The sequence below is a fragment of the Hypanus sabinus genome, chromosome 3 (assembly GCF_030144855.1).
Source record: "Hypanus sabinus isolate sHypSab1 chromosome 3, sHypSab1.hap1, whole genome shotgun sequence".
Classification (NCBI taxonomy): Eukaryota; Metazoa; Chordata; class Chondrichthyes; order Myliobatiformes; family Dasyatidae; genus Hypanus; species Hypanus sabinus.
This window is the reverse complement of record NC_082708.1, coordinates 30,935,614-30,954,288: the sequence shown is the minus strand read 5'-3', so window position 1 is coordinate 30,954,288 and position 18,675 is coordinate 30,935,614. Positions and strand designations below refer to the sequence as shown.

The 18,675-nt window shown below is 39.0% G+C and overlaps 1 protein-coding gene across 7 annotated transcripts in view; it reads left to right on the top strand.

The window, feature by feature from the left end:
* The window catches only part of LOC132391152 (copper-transporting ATPase 2-like), a 98,122-nt gene extending 80,376 nt beyond the window's left edge, over positions 1-17,746 (top strand). For all 7 annotated transcript variants that reach the window (XM_059963988.1, XM_059963991.1, XM_059963989.1 and 4 more), the window contains 4 exons: positions 3,205-3,408; positions 3,584-3,701; positions 15,781-15,883; positions 17,276-17,746. In XM_059963988.1, coding sequence (XP_059819971.1) covers positions 3,205-3,408; positions 3,584-3,701; positions 15,781-15,883; positions 17,276-17,318 — 468 coding nt within the window. In that variant the 3' untranslated portion in view covers positions 17,319-17,746. The remainder of the gene's footprint in view (positions 1-3,204; positions 3,409-3,583; positions 3,702-15,780; positions 15,884-17,275) is intronic.
* The last annotated feature ends 929 nt before the right edge of the window (positions 17,747-18,675 follow it).

Below are 18,675 nucleotides of genomic sequence, written 5' to 3'. Positions count from 1 at the left end.
GCATGTACCACCAGGCTCAAGGACAGCTTATATTCAGCTGTAATAAGACTTGAGCAGTTCCCTAGAGCAATCAGATAGACTCTTGTCTTTACAAACTATCCGGTTATAATATAACCAGATAACAATTACAGCATGGAAACAGGCCATCTCTGTCCTTCTAGTCCAGGGGTCGGCAACCCGCGGCTCTTTCATCTCTGTACTGTGGCTCCCTGTGGCTTTGGAAAATAAATGATGAGTATTTAATTAAAATGTATTTTATGTTAGTTTGTTAGTTTTTGAAATGTAATTCTAAATTTGAAGATTATGGTGATCTTGTACAATCTAAATAAAATGTTGTGGCGACCCATTTCCTGGCACATTCGAACCGGCTCACAATTAGCCAGTGTTCCGGCTAAGGGAGATAACCTACGGGGGTTTGTGAGTACGTGTCTTTTGGAGCATCTGCGCCCACGGGTGGGGGCGGGTTGAGGGAGGCTTAAAAGCAAGACTGTTTAGTTCGAATAAAGTAATCTTTGACTGCAGTTTACCGACTCCGTATCGTTATTTTAGCACTGCGTGTAGCACACCACTACAACGTGTTTTTTATTGCTATTAATATACGTCACCACTGTCAATGCCTGACACCCGCCAGTGCGCGATTTCTTTTAATTTTTCGATCCAAGGTAGGATAACTTTGGAGTAACCTTCAACCCAACATCTTTTTTTCGGAGTTCAAAATGTTTTTGTTGCATGCAAAAATGTAATTTTGTTTTCTCTGCAGGAGCTCACCGATTTCATAAATGCAACACATTATAGTTTGTTTATACATAGCATAAAGGCAAAAAAAAAACGTTGTATGCAGTGTTACTTCACTTTAAATGTCAAACGGGTTTTGTGGCTCCCGGTGTTTTCTTTTCTGTGGGAAACGGGTCCATATGGCTCTTTCAGTGGTAAAGGTTGCCGACCCCTGTTCTAGTCTGTGCCGAATGCTTACTCTCACCTAGTCCCACCGACCTGCACTCAGCCCATAACCCTCCATTCCTTTCCTGTTCATATACCTATCAATTTTACTTTAAATTACAATATCGAACCTGCCTCTACCACTTCTACTGGAAGCTCGTTCCACACAGCTACCACTCTCTAAGTAAAGAAGTTCCCCCTCATGTTACCCCTAAACTTTTGCCACCTAACTCTCAACTCATGTCCTCTTGTTTGAATCTCCCCTACTCTCAATGGAAAAAGCGTCAACTCTATCTATCCCTCTCATAATTTTAAATACCTCTATCAAGTCCCCCCTCAACCTTCTACACTCCAAAGAATAAAGACCAAATAAAGAATAAATACTCCAAATTCGGCCTTACCAATGCCTTGTACAATTTTAACATTGCATCCCAACTCCTATACTCAGTGCTCAGATTTATAAAGGCCAGCATACCAAAATCTTTCTTCACCACCCTATCCACATGAGATTCCACCTTCAGGGAACTATGCACCATTATTCCTAGATCACTGTTCTACTGCATTCTTCAATGCTCTACCATTTACCATGTATGTCTTATTTTGATTGTTCCTACCAAAATGTAGCACCTCATACTTATCAGCATTAAGCTTCATCTGCCATCTTTCAGCCCACTCTTCTAACTGGCCTAAATCTCTCTGCAAGCTTTGAAAACCTACTTCATTATCCACAACACCATCTATCTTAGTATCATCTGCATACTCACTAATCCAAGTTACCACCCCTTCATCCAGATCATTAATGTATATGACAAACAACACTGGACCCAGTACAGATCCCGGAGGCACACCACTGGTCATCGGCCTCCAATCTGACAAACAGTTATCCACCACTACTTTCTGGCATCTCCCATCCAGCTACTGTTGAATCCATTTTACTACTTCAATATTAATACCTAACAATTGAACCTTCCTAACTAATCTTCTGTGTGGAACCTTGTCAAAGGTCTTACTGAAGACAACATCCACTGCTTTACCCTTGTCAACTTTCCTAGAAAACTCTTCAAAAAATTCAAGATCTATCAAGCATGACCTTCCACACACAAATCCATGTTGACTGTTCCTAATCAGACCCTGTCAATCCAGATCTTGTGCCTTATTGTCTACCTACACAGCACTGTTGTGTTCCTGTAGAATTTTCTGTGTTACTATCTCTGCACTCTATTTTCATTATGCCTTGTACTACCTCAATACACTGTTTTAATAAACTGATAATGTATGAATGGAACATAACACATTTTTCACTGTACCCCATTACAAGTGACAATAAAAGAATTTACCTTGCCTGTGGTTAAAGAGGATACAAACATCTCTGCTGAGGTCCCAGCAATTTCTTCTCTTGCATCTTTCAATAACCTGGGTTAGATACTATAAAGGCCCCGAAGACTTACATATCTTAGTGTTCTTCTCCAACTTGATATCAATATATCCTAGAATATCAGCATTCCCCTCCCTGATCTTGCAATTCTTCATGTCCTTCTTGGTGAGCACCAATGCAAAGTACCTGTTTATCCTGCTTCCTCTGGTGTTAGGCATATATTCCCTTCTTTGTCCTTGGGTGATCCTACCGTGCCCCTATTTATCTTCTTGTTTTTAATGTTTGTATAAACTGTATATTCATCTCCTTGAAGGAGGCAGTGTTCATTTAAAGTCCTACTTTCAAGCAAATATTTGTTCTAGATAATCAGACATACAGTACAGTACTGTGCAGAAGTCTTAGGCACATGTAAAAAAATCTGTAAAATGATAATGCTTTCAAAAATAATGAATTAAAAACTTCCCATAAAGCAAAGTAAGCAGTATCAAAAATTGCTATAAAGCACAGTAAACAGTAAAAACAAAAGCTAAATCAAATCAATATCTTGTGTGACCACCCTTTGCCTTTAAAACTGCATCAATTCTTTTAGGTATACTGTCCTGCAGTTTCAGAAGCAAATCAACAGGTTGGTTGTTCCGAGCATCTTGTTATATCTGGCACAGTTCTTTTACAGACTTTGGCTTTTTAGCTTGCTTGACGATGTTGAGATCTGGCCTCTGTGGAGGCCTTGTAAAAATATTTCACGTTGCTAAGATCTTTGCACCGTATGAAAACTGAATGAATGATTTACTTCACTCAGTTAAAGGATTATTTAATTCTATAAAAAAGTTTTTCTGTTATTAAGAAAAAGAATAATATCTCTATTTTTAGAAGTGTTTTCTATTTTTAAGGTTGGCATCAAGAAAGTGTTTGCAGAAGTTCTTCCCCCACAAAAAGTAGCCAAAGTTCAAGAGATTCAGGATCAGGGTAAAACGGTCGCAATGGTTGGTGATGGTATAAATGACTCTCCCGTCCTGGCAAAAGCTGATGTGGGAATTGCCATTGGATCTGGCACAGATGTAGCAATTGAAGCAGCAGATGTTGTGCTGATGAGAGTGAGCAAATGTTAACTAATTAATGTTAATGTAATACAGAATTGATACTTTATTGTCTATATTATCAATTTGTGGCCTGAAGGTAAATAATGAGTTGAAATTCAGTATTTAAATGTGCCTTCTATTTGCTTAATATAAATTCTGTGATGACATGCATTCTGCTTTTTACTTCCAGAACAATCTCCTAGATGTTGTGGCTAGCATCAAATTATCAAAAGAAACTGTTTCTCGCATTCGAATAAATTTTATTTTTGCATTAATTTTTAATCTGGTTGGAATCCCTATTGCTGCTGGTAAGTGTATGCTTTTTCTATTTTTATGTTTTATTTAAACCATTCTCCCTTTAAAGTTAATTAATAGAATATTTTAAACCATTTTCAAAGTATTAATGGGGAAAGGACTAATGTTGGGAGCTGGTGAGAAGTGAGCAATACATTAAGAACATAGTTTGCTCCAGATTTTGTTGTGATTTTCTATAATACTAGAAAGTTTTGGATACCAATCAAACATTCCATTGCACCAGAGTAACACAAACCATTACAAATCTGTACAACTTGGATGCTAGCTTGGTCCCCAGATAAATTTTGATAGAGAATTGGAGACATAGAGAGGAGTGGGGGAGTGCAGTCTCTGCAATGGTCAATCAGCAATGAAATGCAGTACTGCATTAGATTACACGGCTATAAAATTTACCTACTGTTTGTCAGCTACTAGTGATCTTCTTATAAAAGACGATTACAGTCGGCCCTCCTTATCCGCGGATTCCGCACCCGCTGATTCAACCAACTGCGGATCGGGAAAACCCAGAAGCTCTCTCTCCAGCACTTGTTGTTTGAGCATGTACAGAATTTTTTTCTTGTCATTATTCCCTTAACAATACAGTATAACAATTATTTACATAGCATTTACTTTGTATTAGGTATTATAAGTAAGTCAGAACAGGTACATCCAGTATTATTTAGCATCAGTTAGTCAAATGTTTGTCTTAGTATATAGTATGTATTTTACCTTTCTATGTATATAAAACACTTAAGAAACATATGTATCTCCATAATTAAACCACTGCATTGCTTAGTAATAATTGTAGCTTTCATTGGGGCAGGGCCTTTCCATTATTCTCAATTTATCCTTTACTATTGTTCCAATTGTTGACTGATTGCAGCCTAACACTTTTCCAATGACTGATGGCATTTCACCTCTTTCCGATTGCTTTATTATTTCTACTTTATTTTCAATCTTGATTGCTTTCTGTTAACGGAACAGAAACGGCAGCAGTCACGGGCAGTGGGTTCTAAAGTCCACCACACTGAAACATGTTAAATAAGGTCTGGAGCTCCACTGGGTCCTAAAGTCCACCACACTAAGACAGATTAAATTAGGGACTTGAGCATCCCCAATTTTTGGTATCCGCGGGGGATCCCAGAACCAATCCCCTGCAGATAAGGAGGGCCAACTGTATCTTTAAATCTTTTACATCTTTATCAGACATATGTTGGCATGCTACTTTAACTGGAACTGCCATGCAACAATATTATAGCACAATCTATGCTGTAGAGAATGCCTGATCATTTCTACTTACACCTACATTCTTTAATGTGATCATAGCAGCAAATGTAATTGTTGCAAAAATTGGCATATTGAACTTAATTTTATTTTTCCACTGAATGCTATTTGTCCCTTTCTATGATAGTTACTTTTATATCATGTAGATTCATACAAGTACTGTAAAATTTAGCATGTATGTGAAACTTTTAGCACTTACTCACAGCTTTTTCACTAGAAAACGGATTGTTAACTAATGTTATTTGTTCCCTACCTTGTAGTTGGTAGCCCATTAGGTTGAGGGTAGTAGGTGCAGGAATACCAACATTTGTGAGATGCATAGCAGTTGTTTTAATATTCCATTTTGCAGAAGGATAATTTCTAAAGTTAGTTTCAATGGGTAACCAAGCATCTGCGTGTTATAAGATTATTGGGGCAAGAAAATGTTGAAAAGAAATCATCCTAAAGGTATTGCACAAGTGGAAGATTTTGCTTATTTACAAAATAAAAATCTTTCTCTCTCCCTCTCTCCACCCACCACTGCACCGCACCACACTACACAACACCACACCATACCATTCTGTTGTTGCTGCACTGTGTTGGCTCTTATTATTTTCATAATGGATCCTAAATTGAGCTGATGCACTGTGTTGGCTCTGTGGTGCCTTTCCCATCACACATGGTGGAATATGCCTTTTCTTTAGTAATGGGGATGTGCATGTCTTGTTTTTATACTTCTGTTTATTTTGTAACATGATTGTAACTACATTGTGGGGTGCATCATGTTCTAATTCATGTGTAGACTTAAGTTAAATACATTATTTAATTTTTGTTTGAATGATTTTTGATGCACCTAATAAACACCCTTGTATACAAGTGTAAGTACATATGTGTGAAAGTCAAACCCAGCTAGTCACAAAGTATCTCCGTAGTCTCAAGAGAATGCTGAAAGACAAAGTTCTTCATTGGTGAAGACCCAATTCTAACAGCCTGTCAAAAGCTGGGTTGATGGTACAATGACAGCCTCACGGACAAAGAACAGTTGCAGCAACTGAAGCAACACATCACCAATGGCCTGGATAACATCGACAAGACCTTGCTGTCTGGAAAACTAAAGCCCTGGTGCTTGCAGTTTGGACTCCTACCTCGCGTGGCTCACTGTCTATGAGGTCTCACTAACAACCATGATTTTGCTCAAGCAAACCATCACATCGATGATAAGAAGTGGCTCAGTGTCCAAAGGTGTATCAGTAACATCAGTCTCTATGGTAAAGGAGTCCCAGGTAGGTCTGGAAACAAGTGGACCCACCTGGCAGAAGGTCATAATTCCAAAGCGGCGATGAGAAGAGTCAGACAGAAGTGCAAAGCTGTCTTCCTGGCTAAGCACGGCCAATGTATGTGGTGGGAAAGCATATAAAGGAGGAAAATTAGCTGGAAGGACATGTGAGAGACGAAAGCAAACAGACTTAGCTTTCTCATCAGAGCTACATATGATGTGCTTCCACTTTTGCATGCCACTGTATGTATGTATATGTCTGCTTGTTTTTAGAGATGACTTCAAGTGGTGATACCTTTTATTCAGCATGATATCATGGAGAAACCTGCAGCAGAGTGCAAGGCTGTACATTACAGTTTCATTTTGGCATATAACATTCACCCCACTTGGAAGTTTTCATGTTTTTTTGTTTTATAGCATTGAATCACAGAGGATTCAATTTGGCTTTTTTGACACACATCAACAGAACAAGACTTGTGTCAAAGTGAAAACAGATCTCTATAAAGTGATCTAAATTAATTACAAATATAAAACACAAAGTAACTGATTGGTATTCACACTCCCCCTCTTTAATATGACACAGCAAATCATAACTGCTATAGCCAGTTGGTTTTAGAAATCACATAATTAGTTAAATAGAGATCTGCTTTTGGAGTCCTGGATGCAGTCAAGGTGTGTCCATTGATTGTAGTGAAAATACAGCTGTATCTGGAAGGTCCAACTGCTGGTGAGTCGGCATCCTGGCAAAAAAACTACACAATGAAGACAAAATTACACTCCAAGCAACCCTGTGAAAAGGTTATTGAAAAGCACAAGTCAGGAGATGGATACAAGAACATTTCCAAGTCACTGAATATCCCTTGGAGTACAGTTGGCTCAATTATCAAGAAATGGAAAGAATATGGCACAGCTGTAAATCTGCCCAGAGCAGGCTGTCTTCAAAAACTGAGTGACCGTGCAAGAAGGGGACGAGTGAGGGAGGCCACCAAGAGACCTATTGCAACTCTGGAGGAGTTACAAGCTTCAGTGGCTAAGATGGGAGAGACTGCACATAGAATAACCATTACCCAGGTGCTTCACCAGTCTCAGCTTTATAGGAGAGTGGCAACCAGAAAGCCACTGTTGGAAAGAAATCACATGAAATCTCAGAGTTTGCCACAAGGCATGTGAGAGTCTCTGAAGTCAGCTGAAAAGAGGTTCTATAGTCTGATGAAACCAAAATTGAGTTTTTTGACCATCAGATTAAACACTATATTTGGCATAAGCCAAACACCAAAAAAATGTGTGTGTGTGTGTGTGTGTGTGTGTGTGTGTGTGTGTGTGTGTGAGTGTGAGTGTGAGTGAGGATGTGTGAGGATGTGCGAGGATGTGCATTGGAAATGCTTGTGTATGTATGTGTAAATGTGTGTATTTCTGTAAATATGTATGTGTGTGTAATTATTGTAGAATTGTATGTATATGTATCTTTGTAAATATAGGTGTTTTTGTTTAAATTTGAATATGTGTGTAAATATGTATATGCACATGTGTGTTTTTATGTGAGTTTGTAAAAATGTCTAAATATGTTTGTGTAATTATGTATGTGTGTATTTATGTGTCTGTAAATATATATGTGTGAATGTCTATGTCTAAGTATGTATATGTGTGAATTTGTATATGTGTAAGTTTTATATGTGTGTGTATTAATGGTAAGACTCTTGACAGTGTGGAGGATCAGAGGGATCTTGGGGTCCAAGTCCATAGGGCACTCAAAGCAGCTGCGTAGGTTGACTCTGTGGTTAAGAAGGTGTACAGTGTATTGGCCTTCATCAGTCATGGAATTGAGTTTAGGAGCTGAGAGGTAATGTTGCAGCTATATAGGACCCTGGTCAGATCCCACTTGGGGTACTGTGCACAGTTTTGGTTGCCTCACTATAGGTAGGATGTGGAAACCATAGAAAGGGTGTAGAGGAGATTTACAAGGATATTGCCTGGATTGGGGAGCATACCTTATGAAAACAGGTTGAGTGTACTTGGCCTTTTCTCTGTGGAGTGACAGAGAATGAGAGGTGACCTGACAGAGGTGTATAAAATGATGAGAGGCATTGATTGTGAGGATAGTCAGAGGCTTTTTCCCCAGGGCTGAAATGGCTGCCACAAGAGGGCACAGGTGTAAGGTGCTGGGGAGTAGGTACAGAGGAGATGTCAGGGGTAAGTTTTTCACTCAGAGAGTGGTGAGTGCATGGAATGGGCTGCTGGCAACGGTGGTGGAGGTGAATACGATAGGGTCTTTTAAGATACTTTTGGATAGGTACATGGAACTTAGTAAAATAGAGGGCTATAGGTAAACCTAGTAATTTCTAAGGTAGGAACATGTTCAGCATAGCTTTGTGGGCTGAAGGGCCTGTATTGTGCTGTAGGTTTTCTATGTTTCTATGTATGTGAGTTTATATATGTGTGTAAATATGTATGTGTGTATATATGTATAAATGTATATGTGTATGTAAATATGTGTTTGTCTCTAAGTATGTATGTGTGTGTGTGTAAATTAGATGTATGTGTTAGTGAATTTGTATATGTGTGTAAGTGTGTGTGTATATATGCACTGTGCGCTGGTGTATTTATGTATAAGTACATGGATGTGTGTGTCTATGGATAAGTGTATATCTGTGTATGTGTGTCCGTGTATGTGTATATGTATAGGTGCGTGTATGTATGTGTAAGTGTATGAGTGTGCAAATATGTATGTTTGTATAAATATATGTGTACAAGTATATAAATATGTATATGAGTGTGTATATGTATATGTATGCATGTAAATATATGAGAATGTATGTGCAAGTATGTATATGTGTATGTTTGTAAGTGTGTAAATATGTATGTGTATACAAATATGCATTTGTGTGTATGAGTAAATATGTATATATGCATTTGTGTATAAGTGTGTAATTATGTTTATGTATTGCGTGAATATCTGCATATGTACGCATGTGTCTATATATGCATATGCACATGTGTATGTGTATATGTGTGTCTGTATATGCATATATGTGTGTGCATGTATATGTATGTGACTGTATTTGTACATATGTATGTTAGTATACATGTGTGCATGAATATGGGTATTTATATGTGTTTATAAATGTCTGTAAATGTGTGCATTTATATGTATATGTGTGTGTACACATTTACCCACACAATGTGTGTGTATATGTATAAGTACATATGTAACTATGTGTAAATATTTATCTGTATATATATCTGCAAGAATATCAATGTGCATTTGTATATGTGTATATATGTGTGGATGTATATATGTATGTGACTATATATGGGTGCATATGTGTGTGTAATGATGTATATGAGTTCAATGCTTCAACTTAATATCAGAGTACGTTTAGAGTATACAACTTGAAATTCTTTCTCTTTGTGAACATCCACAAAACAGAAAAAAACACTAAGAATAAATGACAGAAAAATGTTAGAATTCTACACCCCATCCCCCCTTCCACACACAAGCAGCAGCAAAAGCATCACCCTTCCCCCTCTCCCCTCCCTCCAGCAAAAGCATTAACTCCCCATCACGCACCAAGCAGCAATAGCAAAGCTGCCAAAGGGACTATGATCCACAAAGTATTGATAGTAACTGCACCTACTTCTTTTCCCTCACACCCTTCAACATCCGGCACACTGCTAGTGTTTTCCACAGTGAAGACTGATGAAAAATACTCATTTAGTTCATCTGCCGTCTCCTTGTCCCCCGTTATTATTTCTCCAGCCTTATTCTCTAGTGGTCCTATATCCGCTGTCATTTCTCTACTTGAGAAAGCTTTCACTATCGACTTTGATATTGTTTGCCAGCTTGCTTTCATTTTTCATCTTTTCCCTCCTAAAGATTCTTTAATTTCTCCCTGTAGGTTTTTAAAAGCTTCCTAATCCTCTATCTGTCCACTAATTTATGCTTTCTTGTGTGCCTTCTCTTTTGCTTTTATGTTAGCTTTGACTTTCCGTTGTCAGCCACTGTTGACCTGTTTTGCCACTTGAGTGTTTCTTCATTTTTGGAATACATTTATCCTGCACTTTCCTCATTTTTCACAGAAACTCACACCAATGCTGCTCCGCTGTCATCCTATAACCATATAACAAACACAGCACGGAAACAGGCCATCTTGGCCCTCCTAGTCTGTGCCGAACCCTTAATCTCACCTAGTCCCACCTACCCGCACTCAGCCCATAACCCTCCACTCCTTTCCTGTCCATATACCTATCCAATTTTACCTTAAATGACACAACTGAACTGGCCTCTACTACTTCTACAGGAAGCTCATTCCACACAGCTATCACTCTTTGAGTAAAGAAATACCCCCTCGTGTTTCCCTTAAACTTCTGCCCCCTAACTCTCAAATCATGTCCTCTAGTTTGAATCTCCCCTACTCTCAATGGAAACAGCCTGTTCACGTCAACTCTATCTATCCCTCTCAAAATTTTATCAAATCCCCCCTCAACCTTCTACGCTCCAATGAATAGAGACCTAACTTGTTCAACCTTTCTCTGTAACTTAATTGCTGAAACCCAGTTAACATCCTAGTAAATCGTCTCTGCACTCTCTCTAATTTATTGATATCTTTCCTATAATTCGGTGACCAGAACTGCACACAATATTCCAAATTTGGCCTTACCAATGCCTTGTACAACTTTAGCATTACATCCCAACTTCTGTACTCAATGCTTTGATTTATAAAGGCCAGCGTTCCAAAAGCCCTCTTCACCACCCTATCTACATGAGACTCCACTTTCAGGGAACTATGCACAGTTATTCCTAGATCTCTCTGTTCCTCTGCATTCCTCAATGCCCTACCATTTACTCTGTATGTTCTATTTGGATTATTCCTGCCAAAATGTAGAACCTCACACTTCTCAGCATTAAACTCCATCTGCCAACGTTCAGCCCATTCTTCTAACCGGCATAAATCTCCCTGCAAGCTTTGAAAATCCACCTCATTATCCACAACACCTCCTACCTTAGTATCATCGGCATACTTACTAATCCAATTTACCACCCCATCATCCAGATCATTTATGTATATTACAAACAACATTGGGCCCAAAACAGATCCCTGAGGCACCCTGCTAGTCACCGGCCTCCATCCCGATAAACAATTATCCACCACTACTCTCTGGCATCTCCCATCTAGCCACTGTTGAATCCATTTTATTACTCCAGCATTAATACCTAACGACTGAACCTTCTTAACTAACCTTCCATTTGGAACTTTGTCAAAGGCTTTGCTGAAGTCCATATAGACTACATCCACTGCCTTACCCTCATCAACATTCCTCGTAACTTCTTCAAAAAATTCAATAAGGTTTGTCAAACATGACCTTCCACGCACAAATCCATGCTGGCTACTTCTAATCAGATCCCGTCTATCCAGATAATTATAAATACTATCTCTAAGAATACTTTCCATTAATTTACCCACCACTGATGTCAAGCTGACAGGTCTATAATTGCTAGGCTTCCTTCTAGAACCCTTTTTAAACAATGGAACCACATGAGCAATACGCCAATCCTCCGGCACAATCCCCGTTTCTAATGACATATTAAAGATCTCCGTCAGAGCTCCTGCTATTTCTACACAAACTTCCCTCAAGGTCCTGGGGAATATCCTGTCAGGACCCGGAGATTTATCCACTTTTAAATTTCTTAAAAGCGCCAGTACCTCCACCTCTTTAATTGTCACAGGTTCCATAACTTCCTTACTTGTTTCCCACACCTTAGACAATTCAATATCCTTCTCCTTAGTGAATACCGAAGAGAAGAAATCATTCAAAATCTCTCCCATCTCCTTCGGTTCCACACATAGCTGACCACTCTGATTCTCTAAGGGGCCAATTTTATCCCTCACTATCCTCTTGCTTTTAATATAACTGTAGAAACCTTTCGGATTTACTTTCACCTTATTTGCCAAACCAACCTCGTATCTTCTTTTAGCTTTTCTAATCTCTTTCTTAAGATTCCTTTTACATTCTTTATATTCCTCGAGCAATTCCTTTACTCCATGCTGCCTATATCTATTGTAGACATCCCTCTTTTTCTGAACCAAATTTCTAATATCCCTTGAAAACCATGGTGCTCTCAAACCTTTAACCTTTCCTTTCAACCTAACAGGAACATAAAGATTCTGTACCCTCATAATTTCACCCTTAAATGACCTCCATTTCTCTATTACATCCTTCCCATAAAACAACTTGACCCAATCCACTCTCTCTAAATCCCTTCGCATCCCCTCAAAGTTAGCCTTTCTCCAATCAAAAATCTCAACTCTAGGTCCAGTCCTGTCCTCCATAATTATATTGAAGCTAATGCTATTGTGATCACTGGACCCGAAGTGCTCCCCAACACATACATCTGTCAGCTGACCTATCGCATTCCCTAACAGGAGATCCAACACTGCCCTATCTCTAGTCGGTACTTCTATGTATTGTTGCAAAAAACTATCCTGCACACATTTCACAAACTCTAAACCATCCAGCCCTTTTACAGAATGAGCTTCCCAGTCTACGTGTGGAAAATTAAAATCTCCCACAATCACCACCTTGTGTTTACTACAAATATCTGCTATCTCCTTACACATTTGCTCTTCCAACTCACGCGCCCCATTAGGTGGCCTATAATACACTCCTATCAGTGCTACTGCATCTTTCCCATTCTTCAATTCCACCCAAATGGCCTCCCTAGAGGACATTGACAGCATCTCCTTCCAATTTACTTTGGCCAACTCCTCTCTCATACCACAGCAATTTCCTTTACTCTACTCAAATACTGCTTTGTCAGACTTTACTTTCTCCCTATCAGATTTCAAGTTGTACTCAGTCATATTGTGATCACTGTCTCTTAAGGCTTCTTTTACCTTAAGCTCCCTAACCACCTCCTGTTCATTACATAACACCCAATCCAGTCTAGCTGATCCCTAGTAAGCTCAACGACAAGCTGCTCTAAAAAGTCATCTCATAGACATTCAACAAATTCATTCTTTTGAGATTTTCTCAATTGACCTGCGTGTTGAAATCTCCCATGACTACCATAACATTGCCCTTTTGACACGTCTTTTCTATTTCCTGTTGTAATTTCTGGTTCGTGTTCCAGTTACTGTTGGGAGGCCTGTGTTTAACTGCTGTCAGGCTTTTTTTTTACCTTTGCAGTTTCTTAACTCAACATCTTCCGACCCTTTGTCACATCTTTCTGTGGTTCTGATACCATTCTTTACCAGCAGAGCCATGCCACCCTCTCTGCCTACTGTTGTGTATATGTATGTGTGTGTACAAACTCCTTGCAGCATGGTCGATGAAATGCTGCAGTTAGGTTTTTGTGTGGGAGGTCAATGCTGCATCACTGGTGAACAACAGCTCACTAAAGTAAACCTCTTGGATCTTGGTCTTGGAGCGAAGGCAAGTAATACTGAGTTTGTGATCAGCTCTGGTATGTAGGTAGATTCCCTCTGCGCATTCTCCAGAAGCATACTGAAGCACATAGAGAAGAAGATGCTGAAGAATGTCAATGCCAGAAAGCAGCCATGCTTTATTCCACTTCTCACTGGGAAATTGCATTGTTAAAGCAAACAGTACTGTGCATGTCTTTATGGAAGGAAGTGATCATGGACAGCAGGTTGGAGGGTAGCCCATCTTCTGCAGCAACCTGAAGAGCCCACTTCTGTTGACTAGATGAAATGCCTTTGTCAAGTCAATGAATGCAATGAAGAGTGTTTTTTTTTGCTGCTCTTGACATTTCTCCTGAAGCTAGCGTAATGAGAAGTTCATATCCACTGTATATCTGCCTGCTCTAAAACCACACTGCAACTCTGGGGAGACACCTTGAGCAAGATGCTGCAGCCATGCAAATTGACTTGGACAAAGGCTTTTTCCACAATGCTGAGGAGGGAGATGCCACAGTAGTTGTTACAGTTACTGTGATCACCCTTGTTCTTGTACAAGTTGACAATGTTTGAAGCTCACATGTCTTGTTGTGCATAGCCCTGGGGTCACCAACCTTTTTAACACCATGGACCAGTTTAATATTGACAATATTCTTGCGGACCGGCTGACCGGTGGGGGGGTGGAGTTAATCACGAACAGAATATAGGTGATAAGTCAACTATAAGTCACTTATAAGTGACTAATAAACCCTTTTAGAAATGAAATTGAGTGTATCTAATGAGATTAATATTAAACACACAGCACATATATTCCTCGCATGAATATAGTGATAAATCAATTATAACACTTACAAGTCAATAGCATCATAACATCTTAAGTAACGTTTTGATATTAAACACAGCGCATATTTTCCTCATATGAATATATAAAATCATTGCAATACACAGTGAGAGGACAAGGTAAGGGCCGGAGGGCCCCGTACCAGGGCCGCTGCAGTCGCAGTCCGAAAAGAGCGACCAACCGAGCAAGGAGTGCAACAGGGTGTGTATGCCCACCCACCCCCACCCATTGTAGGTAGGTAGGATCTATTGGCCAACAAAAGTTTGGCTCGAGGGATGACTTTCAGTAGATCGCAGTGAGGTAGCTGCTCTGCTACTTATGAAACCCTGAGCCTGAATTAGGTCGTCTGCCAATATTTTAGCCCCGGGTTCCCCACGAACATTCGGTGTGCTGAACAGGTTTAGAGACAGCGGCCATCTGTCCATGCTCCAGGCCAGTATCAACAGCATTTCCCGCCGGCTGCCCAAGGCAGTGTTGGTTACCCAACACCAACCAGTGATCCCTGGTGCTAGGGTATCACTACATTTAGGTGACAGATGACCTTGCGTGCATTCAAGTTCAACAGTGGGTGTGACGGAATGAAGAAAGGTGCAGCTGACTCATATTGTTTCCTCGCGGCCTGGTAGTTGGGGACCACTGGCATAGCGTCTCTCCCATCAAAGACAGAGGAGCTCATGAAGATGTTGCAGCAATGCTGGTTTGCCACTCTTCAAAACTTATGGAGGGATGCCATAATTTCCAGGGGCATTCACACAAGCAAGATAGTCAATGACTTTGCTGAGTTCTTCCATTGCATCTAGCTCTTCCGTGACTGGTAGATCTGGAATAGCCTCGAGTGCAGGGCTTGTGACCAGATTCTGGGCTGAGCACAACTCTGCATAGTGCTCAACCCAACATTGAAGCTGCTTGGCTTGATCAGGTATGAATTCTCTAGTCATGGACTTCAGACGGGTAGTCGTGCTGACAAAGGGGCCTATGGCCTTGTTGATGCCTTCATACATACCTCGTGCAACTCCTGTGTCTGCTGCACAAGTTCAGGCAGTAGTTGGTGTAGCGATGAGCAGTTTTCTGGACCACCTTTGCAGCTTTAAGAACATCTCCGATTCTGAGGTTGGAATCATTCTTGTAGGCAAGTAAGGTTCTTCTTTTGACCTTAGTCACTGGTTCCATTTCCTCACAGCATTCTTCATATCAGTCTGCTTGTGTGCGTTCTCTCTAACTGAACGCAGTGATGGCTGGTGTGGTGTGTGACATACAGAGAGATTGAGAAAGAGATTACTGTCTTCTGTGTTTTCCAGGTGTGTTTTTGCCTTTGGGCCTGGTTTTACAGCCATGGATGGGTTCTGCTGCAATGGCTGCTTCCTCTGTTTCTGTGGTGGTTTCTTCATTATTGTTAAAACTGTAAGTAATTGTACTTAACTTTTCCTCATAATGAGTCTGCTTAAATTCACTGATTTATGATTTTGAAACACTTGGGTATTTTGAAACACTTTGAAATGTAACAATTGTAATTGACTGAACTGAACCATATGGAAGCTGTAATTAGGAATTGTAAAGACCATTATTCATTTCCACAGATCTTCAGAAGAGAATCTACTTCTCTTTAAAGTTTTTAAACACAAAAATGGTAATAAACCATGAACAACAGTGCCAGTTGCTGATTTACTCAACTTTAACATTTTAAATGTAGACTGGTAACATACAGAATTATATTTTTACGATGGTAGCATATCCCAAATAGCAGAATCCTTTTGAATATTCACTACTGGTGGCTGGTCTGAAAAATTTTGAGCACAAATGCCAGATACCCAACATATATTTCTTTGTTACAATTAGAGGGATATCTCCCTGAATATACAACTAGAATATTAGTGACAAAATGGACCTCCCTTGAACTACATATCAACTGGCAGGGAAATTGATCGCATAATACCTTCTTTGATCTGATCCATTTCTGAAGTTTTCAATAAGCACCAATTAACATGAACATTCTTCTGTTGTGTTGGGAATATCATGCTCATCTTTGTCTAGCCAAGTGGTAGAACTACATTTATGATCATACTGAAATGTTAAATCGTCTCGTAGGATGTAATAATTGACTTTCCATGCAAGGGAAATGTTTATAGAAAGTAAAATCTGCCATTTAAGTGTGATGAAGTAAATATGGACAGTTAAAGGCTTTACATAAAATTCTCTCTGAAGTTATTAGGTTTGGTGGAATTAATTAAATATTTTATGTTTAGGGATGGAAATAAAGCACAGAGCATAAAAATCTACAGCAAATTACAGGCCTTTCATCCCACAATGTTGTGCCAACCATGTAACCTACTCTAGAAACAGCCTACTGCATATCCCTCGATATTTCAAAGCTATCTAAGAGTCTCTTAAAAGACCGTATTGTATCTGCCTCTATTCTAAGAATAGAAGTTACACATTCTAACTATGCATTAAAATCCATAATTCTATTGGACTTTTGTATTTTACTCATTAGTGTCCTGCACTGTTGAAAAAAAGAGGTATTTTCTTCCTTCTTGCACCTGCTCTTCATTTCCAGTTCTTAAACTCATTCCGTGGAATTTGAAATAGAATAAGTGATGAATGCAGACATAATGTGTGCTTTATCCATCAATATTGACTTGGACAATTGATTGGGTACTATTTATTTAAAATTAGAGTACAGTGTCAGTGTTTAATTTTCTTTTAAAATAATTGCACCTATTTGGTGATTAAAATAGAATATTTTCCATCCATTAATCTTAAATGTAATTACAATCTTGTTATTTTCAATTTCAGCTACAGGAAGCCAAACATAGAAAAGTTTGATAATCAAGCATAAGGCAACACCAACTGCATCCATTTAAAATTGATGAAAGGAATCAAAGGATTCTCCAAAGTTCAATATCTGCGCCCAATTAAAATATATTATTCTCTTAATTCACTAAAATAAAAAAATTATTAAATCAGAGAATAAGTCTTCAGGATGAATGTGATGAATGGCCTCTGCTGGCTGGAGTGTAAAACAAAGAGCTTGTGTTTGAGGATGGATGAAGACTATGAATTGAGAAAATATATTGGTACAGTGTGAACTTATGAAGACTAAACTGTTTTATAAATGAAGTATGTTTTTATATAAATATACACAAGCTTTCTGAAACAGTAGTTTTCTGAAGTTTAAGTTTGTGAAGGCCATTCTAGACTTAATCCTAAAGACTTTACTCCTTGGAAGTCTGTATTGCATGAAACCGCAATAAAACTTATTTTAATATTTTACTCATTTCAAATTGATTCAATTCATTTCTGAATAGAGTGATTTTCCATGTACATTAGCAATAGAAATCATTGATATTCATAAGGGTACTTTCTACTTCACTTTTTAACTAATCAAATGTTAATAATGTTTCCATAATGTTTTCTATATTTAAGAATGTAACCAAGATATTATTGTAGTCCACTCAAAATTTACAAGTTCTTCTCAGGTTGCAAATGGTTAACTTTATACACACTCTACATACAAGGATTAATAAACTAGCCGGATAGATGGGATTTTGTTTTGTTGGCATTTTGTGCCATGCGGAAACAGGGCATTTCTGCATGCCATTACCTCAAACTGCAACAATTATTGGCCAAGCTGAGAGCACTAAGCAGATTCACTTGCTCACTCGATGAGACTGAGACTGCTGGTTGCTGCTTTTTCTGTGCTGTTTGTGTTCTGTTCAATTGTTTATCCTGTCCCACATACTTTGTACTTATTCCAACTTAGGAACAGTTCAAGTTATGAGCAGTTCTCAGCAACGAACTCAGTTATAACGTGGAGAGTACCTGTACCATGTTCAGATCTGCAGCAACCTCTTGAATAATGAAGAAAAAAATTCTGCTTTTTAACTAAATGACATGTTAGACCAAATCAGGCAAGGAAATAAATTGGGGAAACCTGACTGAGGAAGTAGTGTGTGCTTGCATATATATGCAAGTGTTTTCAAACTGTATCTGTAATTTGGTCCACAGGCATTTTGTACCAGGTCTACCAGGCAAATCCTGGTTTCTGGATACCTTGAATTTGACCAAGACCCCACTAAGTAATAGCATACAATGGCTACCCCACATATATTTTTAAAAAAAAAATCACCTGCAGGCATCTTGCCCTCCCTACAACCAGAGTGGAAACAAATCTTTTGCCAGGAATCCCCGAGAAC